The sequence below is a fragment of the Nannizzia gypsea genome, genomic scaffold (assembly GCF_000150975.2).
Source record: "Nannizzia gypsea CBS 118893 supercont1.4 genomic scaffold, whole genome shotgun sequence".
NCBI classification, from domain to species: Eukaryota; Fungi; Ascomycota; class Eurotiomycetes; order Onygenales; family Arthrodermataceae; genus Nannizzia; species Nannizzia gypsea.
Window position 1 is genome coordinate 1,748,325 of NW_003345198.1, and position 23,602 is coordinate 1,771,926.

The following is a 23,602-nucleotide window of genomic DNA, read 5'->3' on the forward strand; positions in this document are numbered from 1 at the left end:
TTCATACTTACTTATTGATCACGGCCTTGTAGAGGCTCTACCGTATAATAAATACTCTTAACTGGCTCCAACAACCATATTATCCTTTTCAACTCGACAAGAAATACAATAATTCAATGGTTCATGATATGAAATCTTCGTCGTTGATAGAAAGTTATCGAGATGTCTTGGCGCGGACGAGCTTAAAAAAAGTGTTATTCAAAACTTGACGATTGCAAAGACAAGCAACCAAGATAAGAACAAGCAAGCTACAAGCCAGCGACAAGGACGCCCGGAATGGCTTCAATTCGAATACCAGCTATCAGAAACCTCCTCTGCCGGCCTATCCTGCCTGCCCGGCACGTCCAGCGACGATGGGCGCAGGTTCACGATGCCCGCTTCATCACAACGCATCAGTCCTCGCAGGTCCTCGATAAATACAAAGACAAGCTAGCTCGCAAGGCCAAAGAGTACGCATGAGATCCCCAGTCTACATTTGATATGGATTGCTTTACTAACGGGATAACCTACCAGGGAGGGCCACGATTCCGTAACCTCGCTCAAGGAAGCATATAAAGAGAAGATCCAGGAAGTGCGCAGCGCCGACGCAGCACCTCAAACACCACCAACGACACCCTCCTCATCACCATCTGAACCAGCTGGACTGGAGAAGAAAGCTGCAGAAGCTAAAGCCAAGAAAACCTCCTCGTCTGCACCCGGCATAAAGCCGCTATCATCATACCTAGACCTCGAGAAGACCGCCGCCCTACCTCCTGACATGATTGGCAAGCTATGGCGAGCAAGACACGTTACGAACCCGAACTCGATATGTGCCAGCATTCCTATCGAAACGTACAACCGCATGGCGAGCGTTGCGCGACAGAACCCACAGTTCATACTACCGTTGCCGCGCGAGCTGGAAACCCCCTCCGACCCAAACGCAGAGTCAAGCTCGGAAACAGCCGCTGAGAAAGCAATTGGTGCTGAAATGCATTTTCTTCAATGGGGGTTCCATCCGCCTGCGTCGGCGAGTGATTCAAAGGTTCCTACGCCGCTAAATACGCATAACACACATACTTCGACGGTGATATTTACTTCGTTGGCGGAGTATAAGTTGCACGCTGGCTTTGCGCCGCCACACACGGTGATAACACACCATCTGGACTTTGCTGATGATAAGGGGATTGTGTTGATGAATGGTACCGTGGTGACGGATAGGGGTATGACGGTTGATGACGCACAGCTGTTAGTGTTGTGGCTGCAGAAGTTTTATGACTGGGAGGCCGAGGGTGCAGGCAGTCAGGGGGGAAGAAAGGGGGAGATGCTGAGGATGTTTACCAGTGGTGACACGGAAGGGTTTAAGGTGCAGGAACTTATTGATGAGGTGCAGAGAGTGTAAGATGGAGAGGTCGGGTGGCGTGGTGTCACGCGCCGTGCGTAGATTACACGGATGTACAATATAAACTAAATAAATGAGATAGAAAGGGGTCGATTGTAAAGGGAGAAAATTGACTGATCTAATGACGCTATTATTAAAATAAGGTGTATGTCTTCCTCTACGCTGTGTAGCTATGGACAAGACGATCAAAGAGAGTGGGCAAGCATTAATTAAGCCGTAAGCCAACCATCCATGCAAAAATGGGCAGTATCAACCCGGGTATCGTGTCAATGGTACGCGAACATGGGAACCCAGAGGTAGCAAAAAAAACAAAAAAAAACAAATGAAAGGGAAGAAGCAGGTCCAGAAGCCCAAAAAAATCAAACAAGCCAAAGTGCACCGGAAGAACGAAACCCCCCCTGAGATGGGCAACCATGCAAAAAACCGACAGAAAACGAAAATGGGACAAAGGAAAAGCAAACCGGTGACGCCGGGAGATGATGGGTGTGCGTGAGTGTGTGCGTGTGTGTATGTATGTATGTATTTATGGGATTCCGTGGGATCATTGGGTTTTATTTAGTCCAGGACTTCGTCGACGATGAAAGAGTGTATGTACTCGAAATACATGGGCTCGGCAACCGTGTCGTTATGCTGGCCGTTGGGAAACGTGCGCCAGATACATTCCTTCGCTTTGGCCATGCTGAATAGTTGTAGCATGTGATCCGGCCTGGAGTCGGGTTAGACAGATGGGTTTATAGTAGAAGGCATAAGATGGGGGACAACTCACGGAATTATTTCGTCTTTTAGGCCACTGAGGAATAATATTGGTACAGAAGTGATTTTGGGCAACACTTCCTCGCTCAGCCATGTCTGATGACACAGTCTAGCAACATATTTGGCAGCAGGGAAGACACTAGTATTACCCTTATTAGCATAACGTGGCACCCCCAGCGCGCATTGGCATCAACAAACATAGATCAGACATACCTTGGTATCAATTTGCGCACGCTAAGGAAAGTATTTTCCAGAATCAAGGCCTTGATATCTCCTTCTTTCTGGTTTTTCGCAACAAGATCAATAGCCACGGCACCGCCTAGACTCTGGCCGTGGATCACGATTTTAGTGCCCTGCAACTCTGCCCGGTTCCGAACATAGTCCAGCGCCGTCTGGGCGTCTATCTTCAACCCTGCCTCGTCGGGGGTTCCCGTGGAGAGGCCGTACCCTCTATATTCCAGCATAAAGACGTTACAGTCGAGTTGCTGCTCGAGCATATGGGCTATGGGAGCGCGGTGGCCGATATTCCCCGCATTCCCGTGGAACATGAGCACAGTGACCTGCGCTTTGATCTTTCTGTTTGAAGGGCGAATGAAGTAGGCTGCTAGCACCTCTCCGTCGGGGGTGGGGATACGAAGGTCTTCGAAGTTGGTCATGCCGAAGTCTGATGGCTTGGGAACGTTTGTTCGTGCATCGGCGGGTATGTTGCGGGGATAGATCAGGTCACTATCGTATAACCGTTAGCTAGCTGCTGCATGTAAGAAAAGCGTCCGTCCAGTAGATGGTGAAAGCGCACTTTTGTTTAAAATAAAGCATGCCGCTGGCTACGACGGCCAGACCGCCAGATGCCAGGACGGGGAGTCTGAGAAACTGCACTACGTTCCCGGCCATGGCAGCGAAGTTCCAACCCGACGGTGGCTGAGGAGGAGGAGCATCCGCCATAGCTTCTCACCCGCGTCTTTCTTTTGGTCTTTCTCGTCGTCCGTGGGCCTGTATCGGGTCAGGGATTATTGCGTATTGCGTATTGCGTGTTGCGGTGTGTCGGGGGGGCGCAAAGACGCTGCCGCGTTCGTTGTCGAGTCGAGTCGAAGCGTGAACTAACAAGCTGCAGCCAGCCAGGGACCCTCGCACTGATATGATATTTTTGTAGAACGATTCCCAATGAACCAGCAACGTGAGCCCGCCGTTGAGAGAAGGGCCGGGAAGAAGGGCCGCGGGGGAATGGAAGCCAGGCAGAGATCGTAAGTGATAGGTCTGATCTGGATGCGCCACTAGGAGAAATCGTGAGCGTGAGCGGAACCGCGCGTGGATCGGTGAGAATCGCAAGGCGGCAGATCGTTAGTATCGAGATATCAAGGCCGTCGGCAGCGTCGTATTAGTTTATTATTATTGATTAGAAGAAGCAGAAGCAGAAGATGAAGAATGAAGAATGAAGAAGTCGAAGAAGGTGAAAAAGTCGCGGATGTAGACGCCGGCTTACATAAGCCAGGCGGCTCTTCAGGGGGGACGCTCAGGGGCTTCAGGGCGAGCGATGGCGGGAGGAGAAAGATGGAGAAGACGACGGAGCTGAGACGAGCTAAGGGAGCGAGGCTGAGACGAGCGTGAGAGATAGAATAGACATTATCAACGATGTTTCCGGATCTAAGTAGCTACTCCGTAGATTCAAGAAGGGAGGACAGAAAAAGGGGGAGGGAAAGGGGGGATCACTCGAGACAAGACAAGGGGGGCCATTCAACCGTCCATCCATCCAGACATCAAATAAATACATCCATAACGCAGGGAGAAGAAGAGGAAGCATGTAGAACGCAGACAGCTAGGGAGTACGGAGTAGAGGGGGAGGAGGAGGTATGGATATCTCCAGTGTATATAAAAGGGGCGGGGAGGTAAGGCTATGATGCAATGATGCTATGATGCATGAAGGGGGAAAAGGGCTGCATGTACACTGTACACAACATCTGGAGGGAGAACGTCTGACAAGGACCACTGCCGTTTCATCATGAAGAAGGAGATGAGAATATAGTCAAGGAAAAAGATAGGCGGAGAAGGAGGACGGAAGCTGGAGAGAGAGAGAGAGAAGAAAAAAAGCAAGGAAAAGAAAACTCGTAACTCGCGCGCCGTTTTATGTGTGTGTTGGTGTGAATCTGTCGTTCTGGGCCGTGGGATCGCCGTGGTTCTGCATGGCGCTTGTGGTCGTGGCGTGGGAACTGGGCTGCGGTGTTCCCTGCTGCTGCTGCTGCTGCTGCTGAGCAACCAGTTCTCGGGCATAAAACTGGACCAGCATGGTACCGTATGCCTCTAGTTCCTCGACGGGCACGGCAAGACGAAAGTCGTTTAGCAGGAGGAATTGGAGCTCAAGGTGGTTTAGCTCGATCAGCGGTAATCCTCCAACCTGTTCCGCGTTAGTACAATAAACAAGATAAGAAAGAAACAGGAGAGACGAGAGAAAGAAAAGGCTCACCTTGGCGTATCTGGAATTAGTGTAGAAGACATCGGAGAAGAATTTACTAGCACAAGTGACGCCTGCAATGACGAGGCGGTGTATGTTATAGCTATCTACAACAAGGAAATGCGAAAAGTTAAGCTCATCGGAGACATCGGAGAGATCGTCGTCAGAGTCGCTGAGGTCGTGCTCTGGCTCTTGGTCGTGCTCGTCCTGGACGGAAGGTGACCGCATAGGGTGATCGACGGACGGAGAGGTCGGGAGATGTTGCTGCTGCTGGTTATTATGTAGATTCTGGTGGTTCTGCTTGCCGGCTGCAGTCCGGGCAATGGAGGTCTCCGTCGACCGCCGGGAGGAGAGGCGCCTGCGGGAGGCGGGCGGGTTGGCAGGCGAGAAAAAGGGCGAAGAGGAGGAGGTATGTGGCCTGTTGGAAGAAGAAGTAGACATGGTGCGTATGGACGGGTTCGGGTTAGGCCGTAGATGAGCCCGGCGGTGCATCTGCTGCAGGAGATGCGAGTTGACGGTCTCCGTCATGCGGTCGAAGTAGACAAGCAGGCTTATGAATACCTCGTAGGTGGTTGGGCAGTACTTGTGTATGCGACTGAGGTAGTTGAGGATGGTGATGCCGGGCACATTCTTGCCGTGGAACGCGAGCACGCTGGTCGTCTGCGGCGGGAGCGAGCGCTGCTCGGCCCTGGGGATGTGTCTGTGTAGATGCTCGTGCTGCAGGTCGTTCGTGGTCGTGATCTTGGTGAGCAGGCCGGCGACCATCTCGATCACGTCGGCCACGGGCATCGAGCTGATCTCGTACTGACGCTGCAGGCCGCCGGGACGGTGCTGCGAGGAGCCGGCCAGGGCTTCCTCGCTGGCAAAGGACTGGATGTGCGCGAGATCCCGGACTTTTATGCGGGTAGGCGAGGATGGGGATGTAGATGCTGCTGTTGGTATAGATGTTGCTGCTGGTGCTGCTGCTGCGGGAGTCGACTCGCCAGACGCCGGTCGAAAGGCTGGCTGCGAGTGTATCTCATAGCCGTTCGTCCGCTGTCTGTCCGGCAGTCTCTGGTGTATCGTCGTCGAAGGCAGGCTGGTCGTAGAGGCATGTTGCTGGTGTTGCTGCTGCTGGTGAGGATGGTGGAAGCCAGCGGTCATGGAGGCCGGCGCAGACTCTACGGCCGTCGACGCCGCAGCTCCAGGAGCCGACGCGGACGCTGAAGCTGAAGAAGACGCTGCCGGAGACGAGGCTGCTGCTGCCGGTGCTGGCTGAGACGCAGCGGACTCGCGCTTGAGGCCGGCAGAGAGCATGCTGGCGCTGGCGTTGCTGCTGCTGGTGTCCCTGCGATGCTGCTGGCCGCCGGAACTGCTGGCGATCAAGGGCGGCTGCAACGGGGCGCAAGCAACGGCGCCCATGTCAGCATGCACATAGCGGGGAGACGGTCAGGACGAAGAGCAAGCTGGACAGTCGCAGTTATTTATGTAGAGGAGAAGACTTGAATACTTGAAGACAGCGAGAGCAGGCAAGAAAGTGGTGGGGCAAGCCTGGGCGATGTTCGCCACTGATTTAATTGCGATGCCAGATCTCAGCCTGAAGAGCCGAGCATACAAGAAGCAGAAGCAGGAAGAAGACGAAGAAGAAGCAGAAGAAGAAGAAAAAGATGCTTGTTTGGCCTGCGTGAACGTGGGCTTTTGGCGCGCCAGTGAGTGGTCGCTCGTCTTTGCCTGCTGCTTACTTGATGGACTTTAAGCATACGAGATCCATGTCTAGTGTCTGAAGTTGATATCCATCCGATACCCATTTGATAGCCTTGATAGCGGCCCCGATGATGCCACAGAGGAAACAGGTTAAGATACAGGAGAAGCGCCAGGCCCCGTGTAGCCGTTGTCAGGCAGGTAGAGATGCCGGATGGCGCCTCGGTTGGTCAGGACGACCATGCGGATGACGCCGCCGGAGCTGCCGTCCCATTTGATTGCCTCCCGCAGCGAGTTCTTGACGAACTCCACGCCCTCCGCCTCGTCCATGTTCTCGCGCCAGTGGGCGTCGCAGTAGCCGTAGATGTACGTCGAGCCCGAGCCGCCGATCGCGTACGGCTGCTTGTGCAGAGAGCCGCCCAGCGGGATGCTGTACACCTGGCCCCCGTGTCGTTCGTCGTAGCCCGCAATGATTATCCCGGCACTGCATCGGTTATTAGATCTCTTCTTCTTCTTCTTTGATATAGCAATGGCAGTTGGTTACCTTAAAGCATCCTTATTATCGTAGCAGAGCTCCTGGAAGAGAGCGGCGGCGGTCTGCGTAGTCGGCTGGCGGCCGTACACCACCCCGTACATGCCCAGATGGTACTTGACGATGTCTGCTACCGCCTGTGTGTCTGCTGCTGAGCCCGAGCGGCAGCACCATATCGTGTCGTGTACCTGCGTCAGCTTGTCTGTCACCCGGTTCGCGATGTAGGCCCCGGTCGTCGTGCGAGAGTCGGCTCCCAGAATCACCCCGTCCTTGAAGTTGATCGCCATGCTGTCTCCGTCAGTTCATGTATATATATATATATAGATATATATCATGCTGCGTATGTCGTATATATCATGTGTATGTTGTATGTGTATATGTCGTGTGCTTACATCGATGTACCCAGACTGCACCGTTAGCTCTCAGCTCACTCCAACGTCCACAGGAAGAACTTACTTGACTTCTCCCTTCTTCAGATGCTCCATGTCAACGTGTATGCCATCTACCGCCCGTCAGTTCCTCTGTCCTCGCTGTCCCCAAGCTCGCCGGAGCTCTCTGCTAGCTATCCAGAACCCAGCTTCAGCTCCAGAAACTCACCTTCGCCCAAACACCCAGTCAACCCGGGAGCCATCTTGCCTCAAAAACAAACGTAGAAGACGTAACAGACGTAAAACAAGCAGGGAAATAGAGCAGTAAAGGCTAGCAAGACCGTCTCTAGAGAGTGAAATAGAAGCAAAAGACGGACGTTGCTCAAGTTCGACTTTCACGCAGCTCGAAGGCAGCCAAAAGCAGACGTGGCCGGAACATCTTTTTCCCGGATGTACTTGAACAACGGCGATACGATAGATAGAAGATATGGAAGATATATAGAAGATATAGATATAGATGAAGATGTATAGATGGATTATTTGCTGGTAGATATGGATTAATATTAGTAGCTGATGTACAGGATAACAAGAAGGAAAGAAGAAGAAGAAGAATAAGTGTATGTGTATGTGTATAACGACTGGTTCACCTTCCGGCCTCCCTGACCAGCTGCATAAAGGCGTCCGTCCCCTGAGTGCCCAAAGACCAGTACAGCTTCCTCTCTGCTCCTGCTTCTCCGTCCGCGGCCTCTGACGGCGACCGGCTGCGGCCTCGCTTCGACAGACGCTTCGAGCCCCAGCCCAGCACGTCGACGGCGCCCCGCTGGCCCTCCTCGCCCGGCACCAGGCCTAGCAGCTGCGTCTCCAGGCAGCCCAGCACGGCCACGCCCGCCCGGAACAGGATGCGGTCGCCTTCAAACACCCAGCAGTCCCAGATGCGCGAGACGTGGTCGACGTCCAGCCCGTTCGTGAAGAGAGAGCGGAACATGGGCTCCCAGATCTGTGCGTCGGACAGACACAGGTTCTCACACAGGTGCGTCGACAGGCGCGGGAACTTCAGACGCAGCGTTGCAGAGGCCAGGCTGTACGCTCTGGCGGTGGCTCCGGGGTCAGACGTTAGGAAGGCCAGTGCTACTGGTCGATTCAGGACATTGGCCAGAGTCAAAAACGCTGCAGAGGCCGTGTGCAGCTGCAGAAGCAGTACAGCAGCAATGCTCTAGTACAATTTGTTAGCGAATCACAAGCAAGTGAAGATAAAGATATAGATGGACAAAAGATGTACATACGTGTATGCCGTGGATGTAGCCCACGTCACTGCGGTACATGGCATACGCTTCCAGCACCTGCACCAGGCTCTCGTGCAGCGGTCCGCCCTCAGCAAACACGTTCAGGGCAGGAAAGGCACTGGCTGCGTCCCTGCGGATGGCTGCAAACCGCTCGTGGGCCCATTTGTACCCGTCGCCGGTCTTGCCCCTGAGCTGCTCGGCCCGTTCAAGCGCCTTGACATACGACTCTTCCGTCAGGGCCAGCTCGTTACCGATGGCTCGCTGCCACACCGCTCCACGAGACCGAGGCGTGATACCGCGCCACCATAGCTCTCGCGTCCGGGGTTCGGCAATCACCCTGTCCCAGTCGGGGAACACATAGTCGTCCCAGATGCGCTGCAGCATCTTCCGCGTGTCGTCCTTCTTACACTGTGCTGACGCTTCTTCCGCCGCCCGTCGTTTGTCTAGACAAATATTAGCATAAACATTTTTCTTTTAACTGGAACAAAAAAAGAAAGAAAACTAAAAATTTCAAACGCACCGGCTTCCCTAGATAAGGCCATCATCCGCTTGTACTCCTTGAGATGCTTCTTTTCTTCTTTCTGGTCCTTGGGAGGCAGCCAGCTGGGTCGTGTCCGGGAGAGGACTTTTTCCTTTTCTTTGCTTATCGGCAGCGGATCGATCATGATATTCGGTCTCTGCAAAGGTGGAAGCTCGATCATCCCGCCAGAAGCCCGCTTGTTGCTTGGTATCGGTCTAGGCTTCAATCCGGCCTGGACTCTGGCCTCGTGGTCCCGGGCAGCCTCATCGGCATGGAACTCCAGTGCTTCGGTGATGATCCTTGCTTCCTCGGAGAGCTCTGACATGACTACATTCCAGGTGTTTGCCTTGGGTCCCCGACGGTCGGCGGGAGCAGCTGGACTGCTGGTACCTCGGGACATTCGCGGGCTGGGACCCATGGACCGTGACCGGCCGCGTCTGTGTTTTGGTCTGTATTTTGGGGTAGCACTTCCAGGAGGCGGGGAAGTTGACGGAGAAGAAAGCTGTGGCGTAGAGTCGTGTAACGGGATAGGTCTCGGGCCAGGGCTACGGCTCTGCGAGCGACTGCTGTCCCGGCCTCTGGGGCGCTCGTCCTGCGGGCGCGGAGAGATTGGAACATTCCACAGCGTGGCATCCTCGGGGAGATCCTCGTCCGAGTCATGGTACTCTTCCTCCAGCTCCTTGACTGACTTACGGCTCGGCTGCCGCGACATAGGTCGGGAGAGGGTTCCAGTGGAAGAGGCAGACATACCAGAGTCATGGGGCAGTGAAGGACCAGGGCGGTTCCGTGACTGTGACCGGCTGCGGCTACTGGAATAAGTGCTACCACTGGGCGAAGGGGATCGGGATTGTTGCCGCTGTTGCTGAAGATGTTGTTGTTGCTGCTGCTGCTGCAGCTGTCTATTTTTCGATGATGGATGGAGGAGTAAAGACGGATCCGACGTGCTGCTCAGCGCTCGTCTGGCGGAAGGTGGCTGTATAGATAGGGACTGCATGGACTGGGCCATGCCATTAACATGAGGAGTGGAATGCGCGAATCCATGGCGGCCATAGGTGCTGTGAGAAGTGTGCAGACCGCCGGGAGCACTGCTCTGCCTGCTTGCGGGGCCGGTCAGGTCTCTCATGGTCATGACAGCGGTGTTGCTCTTGGTGCGGACCGCGGCGTCTGGGTTCTTCTGGTGCAGGTTCGGGAGGTGCTGCTTGCGCCTGAGGCTCTGTTTCTTGCCAGGCACGCTGGTTGACTGGACAGGATACGGGCCCTGGTCGAAGTGGCGGTGGTCTAGGGCATTACTGCCGAACTGCGCAACCAGGTCATCTTCCAGGGCGATGTCCTCGAAGTTGGAGATGTCGGCAAACACGCCATCGGAGTTTGACTGGTGCGAGGACGTGTGGAAGGAGGAAGATTTGGACGACTTCGACCCCGACAGGTCAGGGGGCGAATCCGGTGCAGCCGCAGATATCGTACTCATTTCATTCCCAGCGTGTCCTCGTCCTCCGTCTTCTATCTATCTATGGTCTGTATGGCTGAATGGCTGGGTGTCCCTGAAAGTTCCTCGTATAGACGCCGTCGTAAAGAAGGTTGGTCGGTAGCGAAGCGAATGGCAGAGGTCGGCCGCGTGCAGTCGGCCCTGAACGCAGAGAAAGCGGTAGAAAAGTAGAAAAAGAAGTAGAAAAAGAGAGAGAGAAGATGCCCCAGGCTGAACCAGAGCTGAAGGCCAGAAAAATACGGACGATCTCGCAGGGGGAGGAAGAAGAGACGAGAAGTTGGCTCGATCTAACTTTCCCCTTGGATCCTGCGGTGGAGAAGCAGCAGCCAACCCGGCCGCGCGCGACAAAGCAGAAACGACTGGCTGGTCCTCGCCGCGGGACAGCAACAGGAAAAGAGCGCAGAGTCACACAAAGGAGAGTCGGAACAAGCAAAAGAGAGTGAAAGACGCAGATGGTTTGTAGATGTTTTTGTAGATGTTTTTGTTTGACGTCGTCGAAGTCGCAGAAAAAAGGCTGAAAGTTTCCGAAAAGAGAAATGAGATCACGTGATATATACATGTGGCTGAGTGGCTGGAGAGACACGTGATGGACTAAAGTGGACTAGCGCTAGGGTAAGCCACCGCCACAGGCGGAAAGCGGTGAGTCACGTTGCTTTTTTCTGCCAAACGCAATTTCAAGTCTTGGCGTTTTTTCAGGGGTAAAAAAGGTTATTTTTAGAACATAAAAGGATAAAAAAAGATGAAAAGATGAAAAGAAGAAGATGAAGATGAGATTAAAGGCGTTAAAGTGGGTGAAGTTGGCAGTAGAAGTAGAATCAGCAGAATTTGCTAGAGGTGGAGAGGTAGAATCAAGATGGTGGGGAAGGAGGGGCATTACAGCTGCAGGCAAGATAGAGAGACTAGCTAAATGACTGCCCGACGGAGCCTGAAGAGCTCGCGGTTGGAGGACGGCCTGCAGTCCCTGAGCACAACATCGAGCCAGCGCAGGACGGGAGCAAAGCGAGTCTGGCGGCGGGCGAGGACACGTCGGAAGGCCGTGGCTCCTAGCCAGCGCACCTGGCGCGGCGTGACGTTGCACTCGAAGCCGGTAGGGACCCCTGAAGCTCCGGGTGCAGACCGGGTTCGACAGGTCCCGTACTCCAGCACAGAGCTGATGGTCGAGATAAGCAAGCCAGCAGAGTAGAACACCGAAGAAGAAGAAGAAGAAGAGTACCGCTGCATGGTCTGGTAGTAGGCACAGGTCTTGAGGGCGCATTCGGAAAAGCAGCGGAAAAGGCTGGCAAGCACAACGGCAGCGGAGGAGTGTTTCGTATCTAGAAACATGGCCTGAGCCTGCAATCGAAAGGCAGCGAGGGCCTTGCGGGTGAACGTCTGGCCTGGCGAGCGAGTCACATCGACCGTCAGCGAGTCGTGCGTTCTCACGGCGCTCTTCTGCTTTTCCTGCTTCTTCTTCGACGTCTTCTGGCCGCTGTCGATGGCTGCAGATCGATCTCTGGTGAGCGCCAGAGATCGGACGTCGATCAGGGCGCCGCAGTACGGGAACTGGCTGCCTTCGAGACGGGGGACATGCCTGCCCGTGACACCGTCGGCTTTGAAATCGATATCGAAATTGACCAGCGTCTTCTCCGGGGCAACGGATATGCCAAACTCCTCATCCCCGGCCAGCATCACTTGCAGGAACCGCTCCGCAAGCCTCCTGTCAGTGCTGATAAGCAGGTAGTCGTCGACATAGCGCAGCAGCAAGACATCGGCCTCGGACTCGCGCAGGAAGGACAGCCGCTCCAGCTCGTGCTGGCCGTAGAAGAAGCTACACAGCAGGCTGGACACCACGGAACCCTGCGGAATGCCCCTTTTCTGGCGGTAGTACTTCTTCCCGATGCGGACCAGGTTGTTGCGGACATGCTTCTCTAGCAGGGCCAGCAGCTCGTCCCTCGTATGGGTCCGATGCACGCCCAGGTCGACGTACACTGCTGCTGCACCGCCACGACTAATGCTGGTGCTGGTGCTGTTGCTGCACTGGCCAGGCGTTGTTGTCGAGGTCGAGACAGCGTCGAATACGGGCTGGAAATCATCAGTGGCTGTTGCCCGCGCCACGAACTTCCTCGTCGGTTTGTGTTTGCTCCTCGTGCTGCTCGACTCCTGGGGTCGCTGTTTCACCTCTTCCCGCCGCGGCCCGCTTGTTCGGCTAGGGTGAAACTCCGCGTGCCTGGAGAGACGGTACGAGTCGTCCACCACCAGCGTATCGACCAGCTGCATCAGCCTTGTTTGTGGGATTGTGTCAAAGCAGGCCTGCACATCTAATTTCACAAAATACAGCGGCGGCCCGTTAGCTCGTGTTGTCGAGCTCGCTTTAATTTGCAACTGCTCCTTGAACTTTTTCAGCCGGGGATACATTGCCGCGGTTGAGGGAAGACTGGATCCTACAGACTCTGGACACTGGTCTCGCTCGTAGCAGAGCACCTGGTATAACGGAGCTAACTGTGTGTTTATGCTTGCTCCGAGGAGGGCGTGTCTTGACCGTCCCTGGAGCAGCACCGGCCGTCTCCTGAGATTGGCTATGGGTCTGGCTCCTGTGGTCTTTGGTAGCAGTCTGATACTGCTGTAACCCAGCGACTCGCCGTTCAGCAGCCGTTCGGCTTTACTGTGCTTGATGTCCTGGAACAGCGAGGCCCTGAGGCCCGCCATGACGGGCTCGGACAGGCGTTTCCATACATCATGCCGGAAGTAGAACAGCCTGTTCTTATACGTGCTCGACTCGGTCAGGTAGAAGTTCGATCTGACCAGCGGGATGAGCAGGGAGTCAAACAGGTAATATATGAGCTCGAGAAATATCTCTGTCCTCTTTCGCGAATCTGACAGGGCTAGTTTATGTTTGTGGTGATGGTGGTGGTTGTGCTGCTGCCCCTTATTATCCGTGCAACCCCCCTGTGTGCACGGAGGAGACAGCCAGGCGACACATCCGATCCTGAGCCCCTGAATGACCTCGTGGAGAGACATGGTTTCGAACCGGCGCAGAGACAGGAACTGGTCGACGTTGCGCATGACAACGGCTCTGTTGTGGAGGCCGTCTTCGCCGCATCCGTATAGCTCATATGGTATCACCTTCTGCAGGACTGCACGACAGAAGGCTGAGACCGCATGTGTCGGAGTCGCGTAGTCTGTCATTGTCACCTTGTCCCCGTTTACCGTTTTCTACCAAACCGCCGTGAGTTAGCTAGTTAGTCTTGGTTACTCCGTGGTATCAAATAGATAGAATAATAATCTAGTAAAAGGAAGGGCGCGCACACCTTCGGACAGTAGTGCCGGAGCATCTCTACATAGGCACATTGAGCATGTCTTTTCTGCATCTTCCGGACTAGCTCGACCAGTCTGCCTCGCAGCCGCCGGGGAATCTTGTCACCAGGCTTCAGGGCAATCTCCTGCTCTCTTAGCGTGTAGTCCTTGAACGGCATGGTAGTCTCTGCCCTGCTGACGGTCGAGGTAAACACGTTGTGAAGACCAAACTGGCGAGGAAAGATGTACTTCATTACATGCACTGTACTGCTAGTGCTGGTATCTGGATACCTATTCAGTACATCTATAGCAGTCACATCAGTATATATTATCTTTCTTCTATAGGTCTTAGTTAAAGAGGACGTACGGATATGCTGGAGCCCCATCCTGGCTTCCCCCTTTGCATTCAGCGCCGGACGAGCATAGAACATCCGTCGACGCACGAAGACGACTTCAGCCGGTGTTCTAGCTATATCTTTCTTCTCCAGGGCATCCAGCGTATCCATCTTTGCCAGTGGTGTTCCTGTCTCTGTTAATATAACCGTGTATATAATATATCAAAGTAGTAGAGACTCACCACTGAGCTGGTAGTAGGACTGGCCATGGAGATGAATGAACAGCCCACAGTCCAGCAGCAGGTGAAGCATGATCTCCTCGCCGTGCTCTCCCAGCAGGTCCATGGCATCCGTCCAGGGAGTCTTCTTGAGCATGGAGATGCTCCTGTTTGGCAGCCTGGGTACTACACCGGGTATGCCAGACGCAACGTCGTACTCCTCGTGGGCAGCCCTGGGCTCTCTGACGCGGTGGTAGCCATGGCAGAGGACATGCGAGGGCGTCCCTGACGGTCCAGCATGGTAGAACAAGCTGGATACCGCAAAGTTGACCACCTAGGTACGTTTATTAGTACTGATATACATAGATAGGGGTATGGGTATAGGGGTATAGGGGAGTCTCACATCCGCGATGTCACTGGAAGCACCCACGTCTGTCCCTCTGGGGGCCGACAACATGACCTGCGACTGAGTGAAGGCTGCGAACTGTCTCTGTCTAGAGCTGTTGACTGCTGGACTCGCCGGCTTTGAGATGCCTACGATGGTCGAGTCCAGCAGGCCCGCGAGTCTCTGTTTACTATCACCATCACCATCACCACCACCCCCTGAATCCGCATCTATCTTCTGCTTCTGCTTCTTCGTCTGCCTCTGCCTCTGCTCCCTCCCGACGAGCTCTATCCTGCGCCGCCTGGAGGTCGAGCCGGCGGGCAGCAGCTCCAGCAGATACGTCCTCAGACTCAGCAGACGCGGATAGTAGAAAGCGAGCACATCCTGCGTGATCTTTGTATGCTGCGACTGAGACTGAGACTGAGACGATGCATCAAGGCCTGCAGCCTCGTCATGTCTGTCGCTGTCGCCGTCTCCGCGTCCCTGGGATCTCTTCCTCTTCGTTCCCATGTCTGTCTGTTTGTCTTCTGTGTCTCCTTGCAGCTGCGCCTGTCCGGTAGATGCAGGTAGCTGTACACGACGGTGAGCTGGCAGCGCCGTGCAACCGCAGCGAGTGACAGCAGTGACCGTCCTACTCTGTATCTACCGTCCCGTCTACCATCTACCGTCTTGTCTACTGTCTCGTTTACTGTCTTGTCTATGTCTTGTCTACTGTCTACCGTCTACCGTCTACCGTCTCCTGTAACTGTTGTATGTATCTTGTCTTGCCCCTTTTCTGCCTCGAGACCAGCAACAAGACAAAGATCAGAGACAGAGACAAACTAGTAATAATAATCATGATATAAACTAAATAACAAAGAAAAAGAAGCAGAAGAAGAAGAAACGAAGCCGAAGATCCAGCGAGACTCCTGAAATCAAACCCGAAACACTCGCGCTGCCGTCGACCAAATTTCAGCTACCGCTAACCGGCAGCAAAGCCACTCGCCGCGAGCAGCAACCGCTGTGATTAACTGCCCGGACTATCATCTAACTGACACTACCAGCTCTAGAAGAAGCAAAGAAGCCGAAGACGAGGAGGAGAAGAAGAAGCAGGAGAAGAAGCAAAGAGAGAGCGAAACCCCACAGTCGCAGCAGGTTCTTCCGTCTCTTTAACCGTAAAATGGAGATCCTCCAAGGCTAGATTTGAATTTGCAGAGAGAATCAAGAGACTATCATATCAAAAGCAGATATCAGCAGAGATCAAGCAGATATCAAAAGAGAAGAAGATAGGAAGAGAAGAGGAGTATCAGGAGTATCAAGGCGAATAGAGAGAGAGAGAGAGGAATGAGATCAACCACGTCGACTTGCATGCTGCAGCTTCAACCTCCCTGCATGTCCACAAACAACAACAACTCGCAGCCGAACAGACGAACAGACGAACCGCAGCGAACAGACGAGCAGAACAGACAAACGGACGAAAAAGAGATGAGAAGATGAAGTGAGCCACGTCTTACAGGGTCATACAGTCGGCTCCCTTGCTTTTTCCGCCTGCTTCTGCGCTCCCTCGCCCTGGCCTGCCCTGTCCTGCCCGGCCGGCCCTGAAAGAGGCGGGACCCCCTAGATGAAGGCCCTCGCACCGAGTCTGCCATGTCCGCCATGTCTGCCATCGCTGCTGCTGCTCGAGAGTGCGACTCAGACGAGCCGGCGGACGCTCTGCTGCCCCAGACGACCTACCAGCCCGCGGACGCCTTTGCCGACCCTCACGACTACTACCTGCAGCGTAACAACCTAGACGAAGACCGCCAGCGAGGAGGAGGAGGAGACAGCCAGAGTGACGGACGAGCCAGCCAGACGAACAGCATCGGCAGAGGGAGAGGCAGCAGTCTCGCGGACAGAGGGCTGCCGGACTTCTCTCTCCAGCCCAGCAAGACCCGGACGGCCACCGCTACTCCGGCATCAGCATCGTCATCTACGTCTACCTCTACGCCTACGTACAAGAGCAGACAGGCTTCGCTGCAGGACCTCGTCAACAGGTTCAACCAGACGCCAGACGAGGTCGTGCCCAAGCCGTCTGCTGTCTCCGCACACGCCCATGCCAGGCCACCGCCCGCCAGACGGCCCTTGTTCGGCGAGATCATACCCAAGCCAGTCACCGCAGCGGCGCCCATCGTCACCACCACTGCTACTACGACTTCTACTTCTGCTCTCACGCATCTACAAACGGGTGCAGCCTCCCGGAGGGCCAGGAGTGGTTCGGACAGCTGCATGCATACGCCCAAACAGCTACACTTCCTAGACAGCGCGTTTGCTCTGCCGCATCACAGTCAATATCAAAATCAGACTCCGCAGCGCCTCCAAACGAACCATCCACCGCAGCAGCAGCACCATCACCTCCAGCATATACAAGTCGACTCGCCGACTGCATGGTATCTGCCTGCTCTCTCCCACAGACGCTCCCAAAGTGACCTGGGCTCCCCCGTCTTGCCGCAACTGAACATGAACCCACACCCCATCTCGACATCTTTTTCATCCCGTCAGTATCAACACCAGCACCAGCACCAGCAGCAACACCAGCAGCACTCGAGAATACCTCTTCCGTCCCGTCGTGCCAGCCAGGCCTCAGACTCAGGCAATTCCTCTCCCTCAACCCGCACAAACTCCGCCCTCGACCGGTATCCTCCTCTCGCCGGCCCTCTCCCGCCAAAGGGAGTCAGCTTGCTCCCCAAGCCAACCTCTCCTCCTACTTCCTCTACTGCTACTTTTACTCCTCGATACCGTAACCGTTCCTCTTCAGCAAACACCACCACAACCACAAGCTCGACCGCCAGCCCCCGTCGACATCAGCAACACCACATCCCTAGAGACCAGAAGAGTCCGACCCTACAAGCTTTCATCTCTGCTCCCTTGCCCAAAAAGTCCCCTCCTCTACGCAGCTCCAGACCAAGGCAGCCTGTTTCCAGCGCCACCACCTCGGCCTCCCGCGCTAGACTTGTAGATCGCATATCGGGGCTCCAGTCCAAGGAAGGCGGCGCTTCTACTTCTGCTTCTTCTACTTCCCATTCCACCGCGGCTGGCTCTAGATCGGCGTCTGCTTCCAAGAAACCGCCAGAGCTGGGAAACGTGGATTTTGCCGCTCGAAGGCAGCGCATACAGCAGGCTTTCAACCGTACGGTGGAGGAGAATGCTAAGAAGGAGGAGCGGGCTGCTGTACGACGAGAGCGTGAAATTGCAAGGAAGATGGCCAGACAGCACCAGCACCAGCAGCCTCAGCAAAGGCTACAAAAACAGACCCAGCAGGGGAAGCAAAAGCAACCTGAACAACTACCTCAGCTTGAACCTCTACCTCAAACCGAACCTCTAACTGATGCTCTATCTCTACCTCTTCCTATACCTGAATCTGAACCTCAACCTCAACCTCAACCACAGGCATTAGACGCTCAAACAATAGAACCGGTAGAGAAACCGGCTGAACCTGAGCCAGAAACAGGAACAGGAACAGACCAAACGGCTGCTGATCCAACGCCCGTGCCTGAAGAATTATCATCCGAACTAGCGACAACGACAACGACAACGGCTGACCCAGCAAAGGAAGAAGAACAACAACAACAAGAGAAAGAAGAAGAACACACGACAACGGTCGGCAACGAACCGGTGAATACATGCGTAGAGCCGCAGCTATTCACCCCTGACGAGAATCATGATTCCTTCGTTACCCCCCAGGAGAGCCGTTCTCCCGTCCTGCTCCCTGTAACCTACCAACCAGACCAGCGTCAGGAACAACACCAGGAACCCCTCGACATGGCCCTGACTAGCTCCTACAGGCCCAAGACCCCAGAATCAGACAACACAGATACAGTACCCCAGTCCGCCGTCACGGTCGGCACCGAGATCACCACCTTCGACACAGAGCCACAGGATGGCCTGCTCACCCACAGAACCATGCTCAACCACATCATGCAGATGCGAGAGTCCAGTCCCAGCGTCTCCGACACCTCGGACGGACACGACGAGCACGACGACACCGAGCACGAGACGGAGCAGGACGACAGTACCACCGCAGACGACGCAGAGTCGATACGCATCATGCTCCGCCGCTCAAGATATCTCGACTCGCTCGCCGTTCATGGAGCCGGAAACCCCCGTCACAGATGGAGCATGAGCTCGTGGAACTCCTCCTTCCAGGGACATCCGCCACAGGGCGAAGTAGAAGCTGTTTCTGACCTCGGAGACCTCGGACAGGAGGATGAAGCCTTGTCCAAGAACCAGGAACAGGAAGATAGCTGCGAGAGCTCCCACTCCTTGCATGAAAACGCGACGACTCCACAGCCGATCTTCCCGCCGTCTCCACCGTGCGAAGAAGACGCCGATGATGCCAGCAAGCAGCAGGGGCAGCAACAACAGCAGCTTCATGGACGTCATGATGTCGATGATGATAGCAGCGAGTCTCCCGTGCTTGGTAATGATGATGATGCTGTCATTGCCTCGCTGGAACGACGGTTCAGCATGAACATGGCCAACCACTACACCACCATCGCCAAACAGGCTCGCTGGGACTCGAAACGAGCTACGCAGCTGTACCTCCAGGAACTAGCCAAAGCAGGCTACGAGCGGCCCCGGGTACCGATCCTGACACCCGGCAGTAGTGAGAGTGAAGGGAAGCGACTGTCTGCCCACGGCAGTATAAGCAGGGGAACTGACGAAGGAGACGGCGACGACGGCGTGCTGGTGCCGGACTCTTCAACAATACCTACCGCTGAGTTCCTACCGGCGCGAGCAAGCCTGCATCTGCGCGATGACTGGGAGACTTCACCTTCTATCGCCGACTGGATGCATCTGGCCGCTGGGGAGGACGAGATGCTGCAGCAGCAACAGCAGCAACAACATACACATCTTCACCAGCCCGAGCATGAATACCAACAGCATCAGCGCCAGGCCACAGACGCCACTGAGATTCCGCATCCTTTGACGTCTACTTCTTCTGTACCGGCATCCTCCCCTTCTGCCTCTGACCAAGAAGGCGCTGAAACCCCCCGGATCGCTGGACCACCGCAGTTTGCCTCCATAGACGGAACCGTGGAGGGTCTAGGACTGGAAATCCGCGTTCAGTCGCCGCAGGATGGTGACTCGCCTACTCTACCGTCTCCCTTCCATATGCATCTTCCCATCGTGCCCTCGCAGCCTCATCATCCGCCGCCACCGCCTCCTCCCCCTGCTACTTCTTCGACTTTGACAGCTACCGCGGAAGACCGTCACCAGGCCGGTAGCGAGGTATCCCCAAGCGTGTATGCCCAATCTCCCCCTGCTAGCCCAGTGCCCGCTTTACCGATGTTCCACGATGCACCACCTAGCAGTCGAAGCGAGGACTCGTCGTTACACATCACTCCTCCGCATACGATCTCCTCTTCGACCTCTCACACGCAAGAACAGCCTGCGTCCCTGGCACCGGAAACGACCTCTGTGTTCCACGACATCCTAGACCCCGCGTCCCGTATCTCTCCTACCCCTGAAGAGCGCCGTCTCAAGAAACGCCGGCACGTCATCAAGGAACTCGTCGATACCGAGTACACCTTTGGCCAAGACATGACTGTCGTTGTTGACATATACAAGGGTACCTCGAGCTCTTGTCTCGGCCTGTCGCCAGAGGACATCAAAACCCTCTTCGGAAACTCGGAGCAGGTCGTCCAGTTCTCTATGGACTGGCAGGATGCGCTCAAACAAGCTGCCAGAAGCGTCTATGTTCTGCCCAAGTCCCAGCGCTGGAGCAGTAAACGCAGCAGCAAATGTACCCAGAACAGCGCCGCGACTAGCAATAGTCCCGAGCCGCAGCAGATAGCTGATGAAGAGAACGACCGCAAGACGACCATCGGAGAGGCGTTCATGGCTAATATTGAGAGGATGGAGACCGTTTATTCAGACTACCTGCGTAACCACGATGCAGCAAACAGGACCCTCGATGCCCTGCTGAAGAACAAGAACGTTAACATCTGGCTAAAGGAGTGTCGAGAATGGGCTGCTGACCTTACATCTGCATGGAACCTTGACTCGCTTCTCGTCAAGCCGGTCCAGCGAATTCTCAAATACCCGCTTCTTCTCACTGAGCTGCTCAGCGCAACGCCATCAGACCATCCAGACTACACTGCCATATCAAATGCGCTCGCAGCCACAACAGCCATATCCGTACGTATCAACGAGATGAAGAAACGCGCCGATCTAGTCGGACAAGTGGTAGGCAGCGGACGGAAACGCAAAGAATCAGACGTCCGCACCGGTCTGTCGAAGGCCTTTGGTCGACGAACTGAGAAGCTGAAGCAGCATGTTGGTATCACGGAGATGTTCTCAGATAAAGAATATGATATTCTCAGTCAGCGGTTTGGAGATAACTTCTTCCAGCTGCAGCTTGTCATGCGTGACGTAGAAGGGTATCTGGGCGAGATCCAAAGCTCAATGAACAAATTTAATGAGTTTATTGTTGCCATCGAGGGTTATATAACCATTGCGCCCTCGAATTACCCCGAGCTCGAGAGTAAATGGTGTCGATTCCGGTTGGCTGTCAAGGACGTTATGACCGTCGCTCTAGTCGAGCATGTAAGTCTTATTTTATACAACTATTTCCCCCTTTATTGAAGTTTAATATCTAACGAACAACCGAGGAATAGATCGCCCAGGTGCGGAAGAGCGTAGTGACGCCAATGGTCACGCTATTGAAACTCCATGATGGGCCACAGCGAGTCATGCAAAAGCGTAATAAGCGACTGATGGACTATGTAAAGTACAAAGCCATCAAGGACCGAGGAGACAAGCCCGACAAGAAGATAACTGAGCAAGGAGAACAGTTTGTGGCGCTCAATATGGCGCTAAAGGATGAGCTACCGAAACTCTTATCGTTGACCGGCAAGCTGATGGAAGCTTGTTTGAACGCCTTCGTCCAGATCCAAGCCACCTGGCTGACCCTGATGCAGAAGAGGCTTGGTTATACCCTCGACAGGCTGCCGCAGGACATCAACCAGATAATCACCGATTGGTCCGGGGATTTCTCGTTCAGTGAAGCCCAGGTACTCTCTCTGGGCGTCTGCAATGGCTCGATACTGGCGGATACAGCGCTTGTGAACAATTATAGCTCCCCGCCGCCTTCGCATGGAGCGGATGCTAGCTCTTCTCGTCGTCCGTCGACGGTCAACAGTGCAACTGGCCGTACATTCTCCGGTGAATCGGGAAACTCGCCCAAGGGTTCGCATGAATTCCTCTCGCGAAGCCCAGAGCATGTGATGCAGACTCCTCCCAGCACAGGCTTCATGCAACATGGTAACGGTTCATATGTCTTTCCGATAGCATCGGGATCCCGCACCAGAGCCAACTCGACATATTCCGTCAGAGCAGCACCGGATGTAACAAGCAGCCATATCCCCTCAATACCATCGATAATCAACTCGACCCGCTCCAGCGTCACGGCTCAAAGCGGTACTAGCAACACATCCTACCGAACATCAGACGTTTCTCCCAAGCTCCCTCTTCTCGCCCTGGATACCCCTCGTCTAGAATTCTTCCCCGACCACCTCATGAGCAGTAGCAGGTACAACGTCAACGTCAACGGTACCAGCAACGCCACCAACCGCAACAGCCATAACCACGTCGCTCCTGATCCAGCCGAGCATCCTTCTTCTCCCGCAGCCGCTCGCTACTCAGGCTTCTTCTCTTCCGCCATGCCCATGGCCGAGAACCCAGAGCCACCCACCCGTTTCTATTCCCAGCAAGCACATACCAGTGTCCCCATGAACCGCAGCGTAAGTGCCGGCGCCAGCGGCCATGCAAGCTACCCCTCAGCACCCAAGGAACCTTCAATTCTATTCTTGGCCGCCAGCATGTTTGAATTCAATATCGACCGTGCCCGGCGTGAGGCAGGATACCCGTACCTAACCTATGTGGCCGGTGAGATCTTCGACGTCATAGGCGAAAAGGGTGATCTCTGGCTTGCTCGGAACCAAGACGATCCCACGCACCAGGTCGGTTGGATCTGGACGAAGCATTTCGCCAAGTTAGCAGGTTGATCCTTCCCCCCAAAAAGCAAAAGCAAAAGTGAAAAAAGCTATATCATCAATGATTTATTTCGTCGTTATGTTTCCTATTTATCCTTGCCATCATCGGATATATTCCCGTCTATGCTTTGAGACAAAGCCATTTCCTTTATCTTTTTCTCTCTTGTCTTATCTTCTCTATTTGTCTTTTCTTCCGATCTATCATCTCCTTTGTTATTTGGGCGATAATTTTGAACTCACCAGCATGTTTCTCTCTTTTTGTTTGCCAGTTTGATTTCCTTATATCCTGCCAGTACCCTTTCTGTCTTTTTTTTTTTTTCCTTTCTTCAATGGTGACTATGGTATTGGGCGGGTTTGGACGGGGGCTTCCTATATCTTCACAACTGCAACTTGACTTGACTACATATACCCCGGCGCCCGGAACATATACAAACAACAACACGAAGACCACTATTACTACTACTCTATTACTACAAGAAAGGAAAACTATACAGCTAGCTACAACCTCGAGCCCGGGAAGAAAAGAAGAAGCGACAGGAAACGAGACCAACCCATCCTTATTCCCCCCTTTTTCCTCGTTCGACCTTTTATCTTTCCCTTTTCTCTTCATCTTTAGGGCATGCCCAACGCTGCTATACCTGTTTTAATTGCCTCGCCCCTACTTCTACCTTTCATGTAAATCTAGATATCTTCATCATCAACTTCATCATCTTCAACTTTCTTTTCGTGCCAAGAGCGATGACTTCACTTTTCACGTGACGTTCCATAAAATCCGGGGAAAGCAAAAAAGAAGCAAAAAAGCGACTTTTGTAACTGCAGAAAGACGAGTAAATCATTGCTTTTTATGATCAGAAAGTTCTCGGCTGGACGCTGCTGACTGCGAAGCCCAGACTTGTCAACTTTCTTGCACTGTTTGAACATATCGTGAGGCGG

At 54.2% G+C, this 23,602-nt stretch overlaps 7 protein-coding genes across 7 annotated transcripts; 2 read left to right on the forward strand and 5 right to left on the reverse strand.

The window, feature by feature from the left end:
• Positions 1 to 276: 276 nt before the first annotated feature.
• MGYG_05332 (ATP11) lies at positions 277 to 1,378 on the forward strand (the record flags this gene model as incomplete). Its single annotated transcript, XM_003172697.1, has 2 exons — positions 277 to 449; positions 514 to 1,378. 2 exons carry the CDS (start codon positions 277 to 279, stop codon positions 1,376 to 1,378), a joined length of 1,038 nt encoding a protein of 345 aa, XP_003172745.1.
• A 555-nt stretch (positions 1,379 to 1,933) lies between these two features.
• MGYG_05333 (bem46) lies at positions 1,934 to 3,073 on the reverse strand (the record flags this gene model as incomplete). The annotated part of the gene is made up of 4 exons (XM_003172698.1): positions 1,934 to 2,084; positions 2,145 to 2,270; positions 2,345 to 2,857; positions 2,928 to 3,073. The coding sequence occupies 4 exons, from the start codon at positions 3,071 to 3,073 to the stop codon at positions 1,934 to 1,936; spliced, it is 936 nt and encodes a 311-aa protein (XP_003172746.1).
• A 1,177-nt stretch (positions 3,074 to 4,250) lies between these two features.
• Positions 4,251 to 5,978, reverse strand: MGYG_05334 (PHO85 cyclin-7; the record flags this gene model as incomplete). Its single annotated transcript, XM_003172699.1, has 2 exons — positions 4,251 to 4,520; positions 4,590 to 5,978. The coding sequence occupies 2 exons, from the start codon at positions 5,976 to 5,978 to the stop codon at positions 4,251 to 4,253; spliced, it is 1,659 nt and encodes a 552-aa protein (XP_003172747.1).
• A 432-nt stretch (positions 5,979 to 6,410) lies between these two features.
• On the reverse strand, positions 6,411 to 7,420 carry MGYG_05335 (hypothetical protein; the record flags this gene model as incomplete). The annotated part of the gene is made up of 4 exons (XM_003172700.1): positions 6,411 to 6,741; positions 6,802 to 7,077; positions 7,246 to 7,291; positions 7,387 to 7,420. The coding sequence occupies 4 exons, from the start codon at positions 7,418 to 7,420 to the stop codon at positions 6,411 to 6,413; spliced, it is 687 nt and encodes a 228-aa protein (XP_003172748.1).
• Positions 7,421 to 7,800: 380 nt separating this feature from the next.
• On the reverse strand, positions 7,801 to 10,428 carry MGYG_05336 (TBC1 domain family member 12; the record flags this gene model as incomplete). Its single annotated transcript, XM_003172701.1, has 3 exons — positions 7,801 to 8,370; positions 8,441 to 8,883; positions 8,961 to 10,428. 3 exons carry the CDS (start codon positions 10,426 to 10,428, stop codon positions 7,801 to 7,803), a joined length of 2,481 nt encoding a protein of 826 aa, XP_003172749.1.
• Positions 10,429 to 11,349: 921 nt separating this feature from the next.
• MGYG_05337 (telomerase reverse transcriptase) lies at positions 11,350 to 15,167 on the reverse strand (the record flags this gene model as incomplete). The annotated part of the gene is made up of 5 exons (XM_003172702.1): positions 11,350 to 13,638; positions 13,734 to 14,023; positions 14,087 to 14,242; positions 14,297 to 14,606; positions 14,676 to 15,167. 5 exons carry the CDS (start codon positions 15,165 to 15,167, stop codon positions 11,350 to 11,352), a joined length of 3,537 nt encoding a protein of 1,178 aa, XP_003172750.1.
• Positions 15,168 to 16,292: 1,125 nt separating this feature from the next.
• MGYG_05338 (hypothetical protein) lies at positions 16,293 to 22,681 on the forward strand (the record flags this gene model as incomplete). The annotated part of the gene is made up of 2 exons (XM_003172703.1): positions 16,293 to 21,221; positions 21,293 to 22,681. The coding sequence occupies 2 exons, from the start codon at positions 16,293 to 16,295 to the stop codon at positions 22,679 to 22,681; spliced, it is 6,318 nt and encodes a 2,105-aa protein (XP_003172751.1).
• Between the last annotated feature and the right edge of the window lie 921 nt (positions 22,682 to 23,602).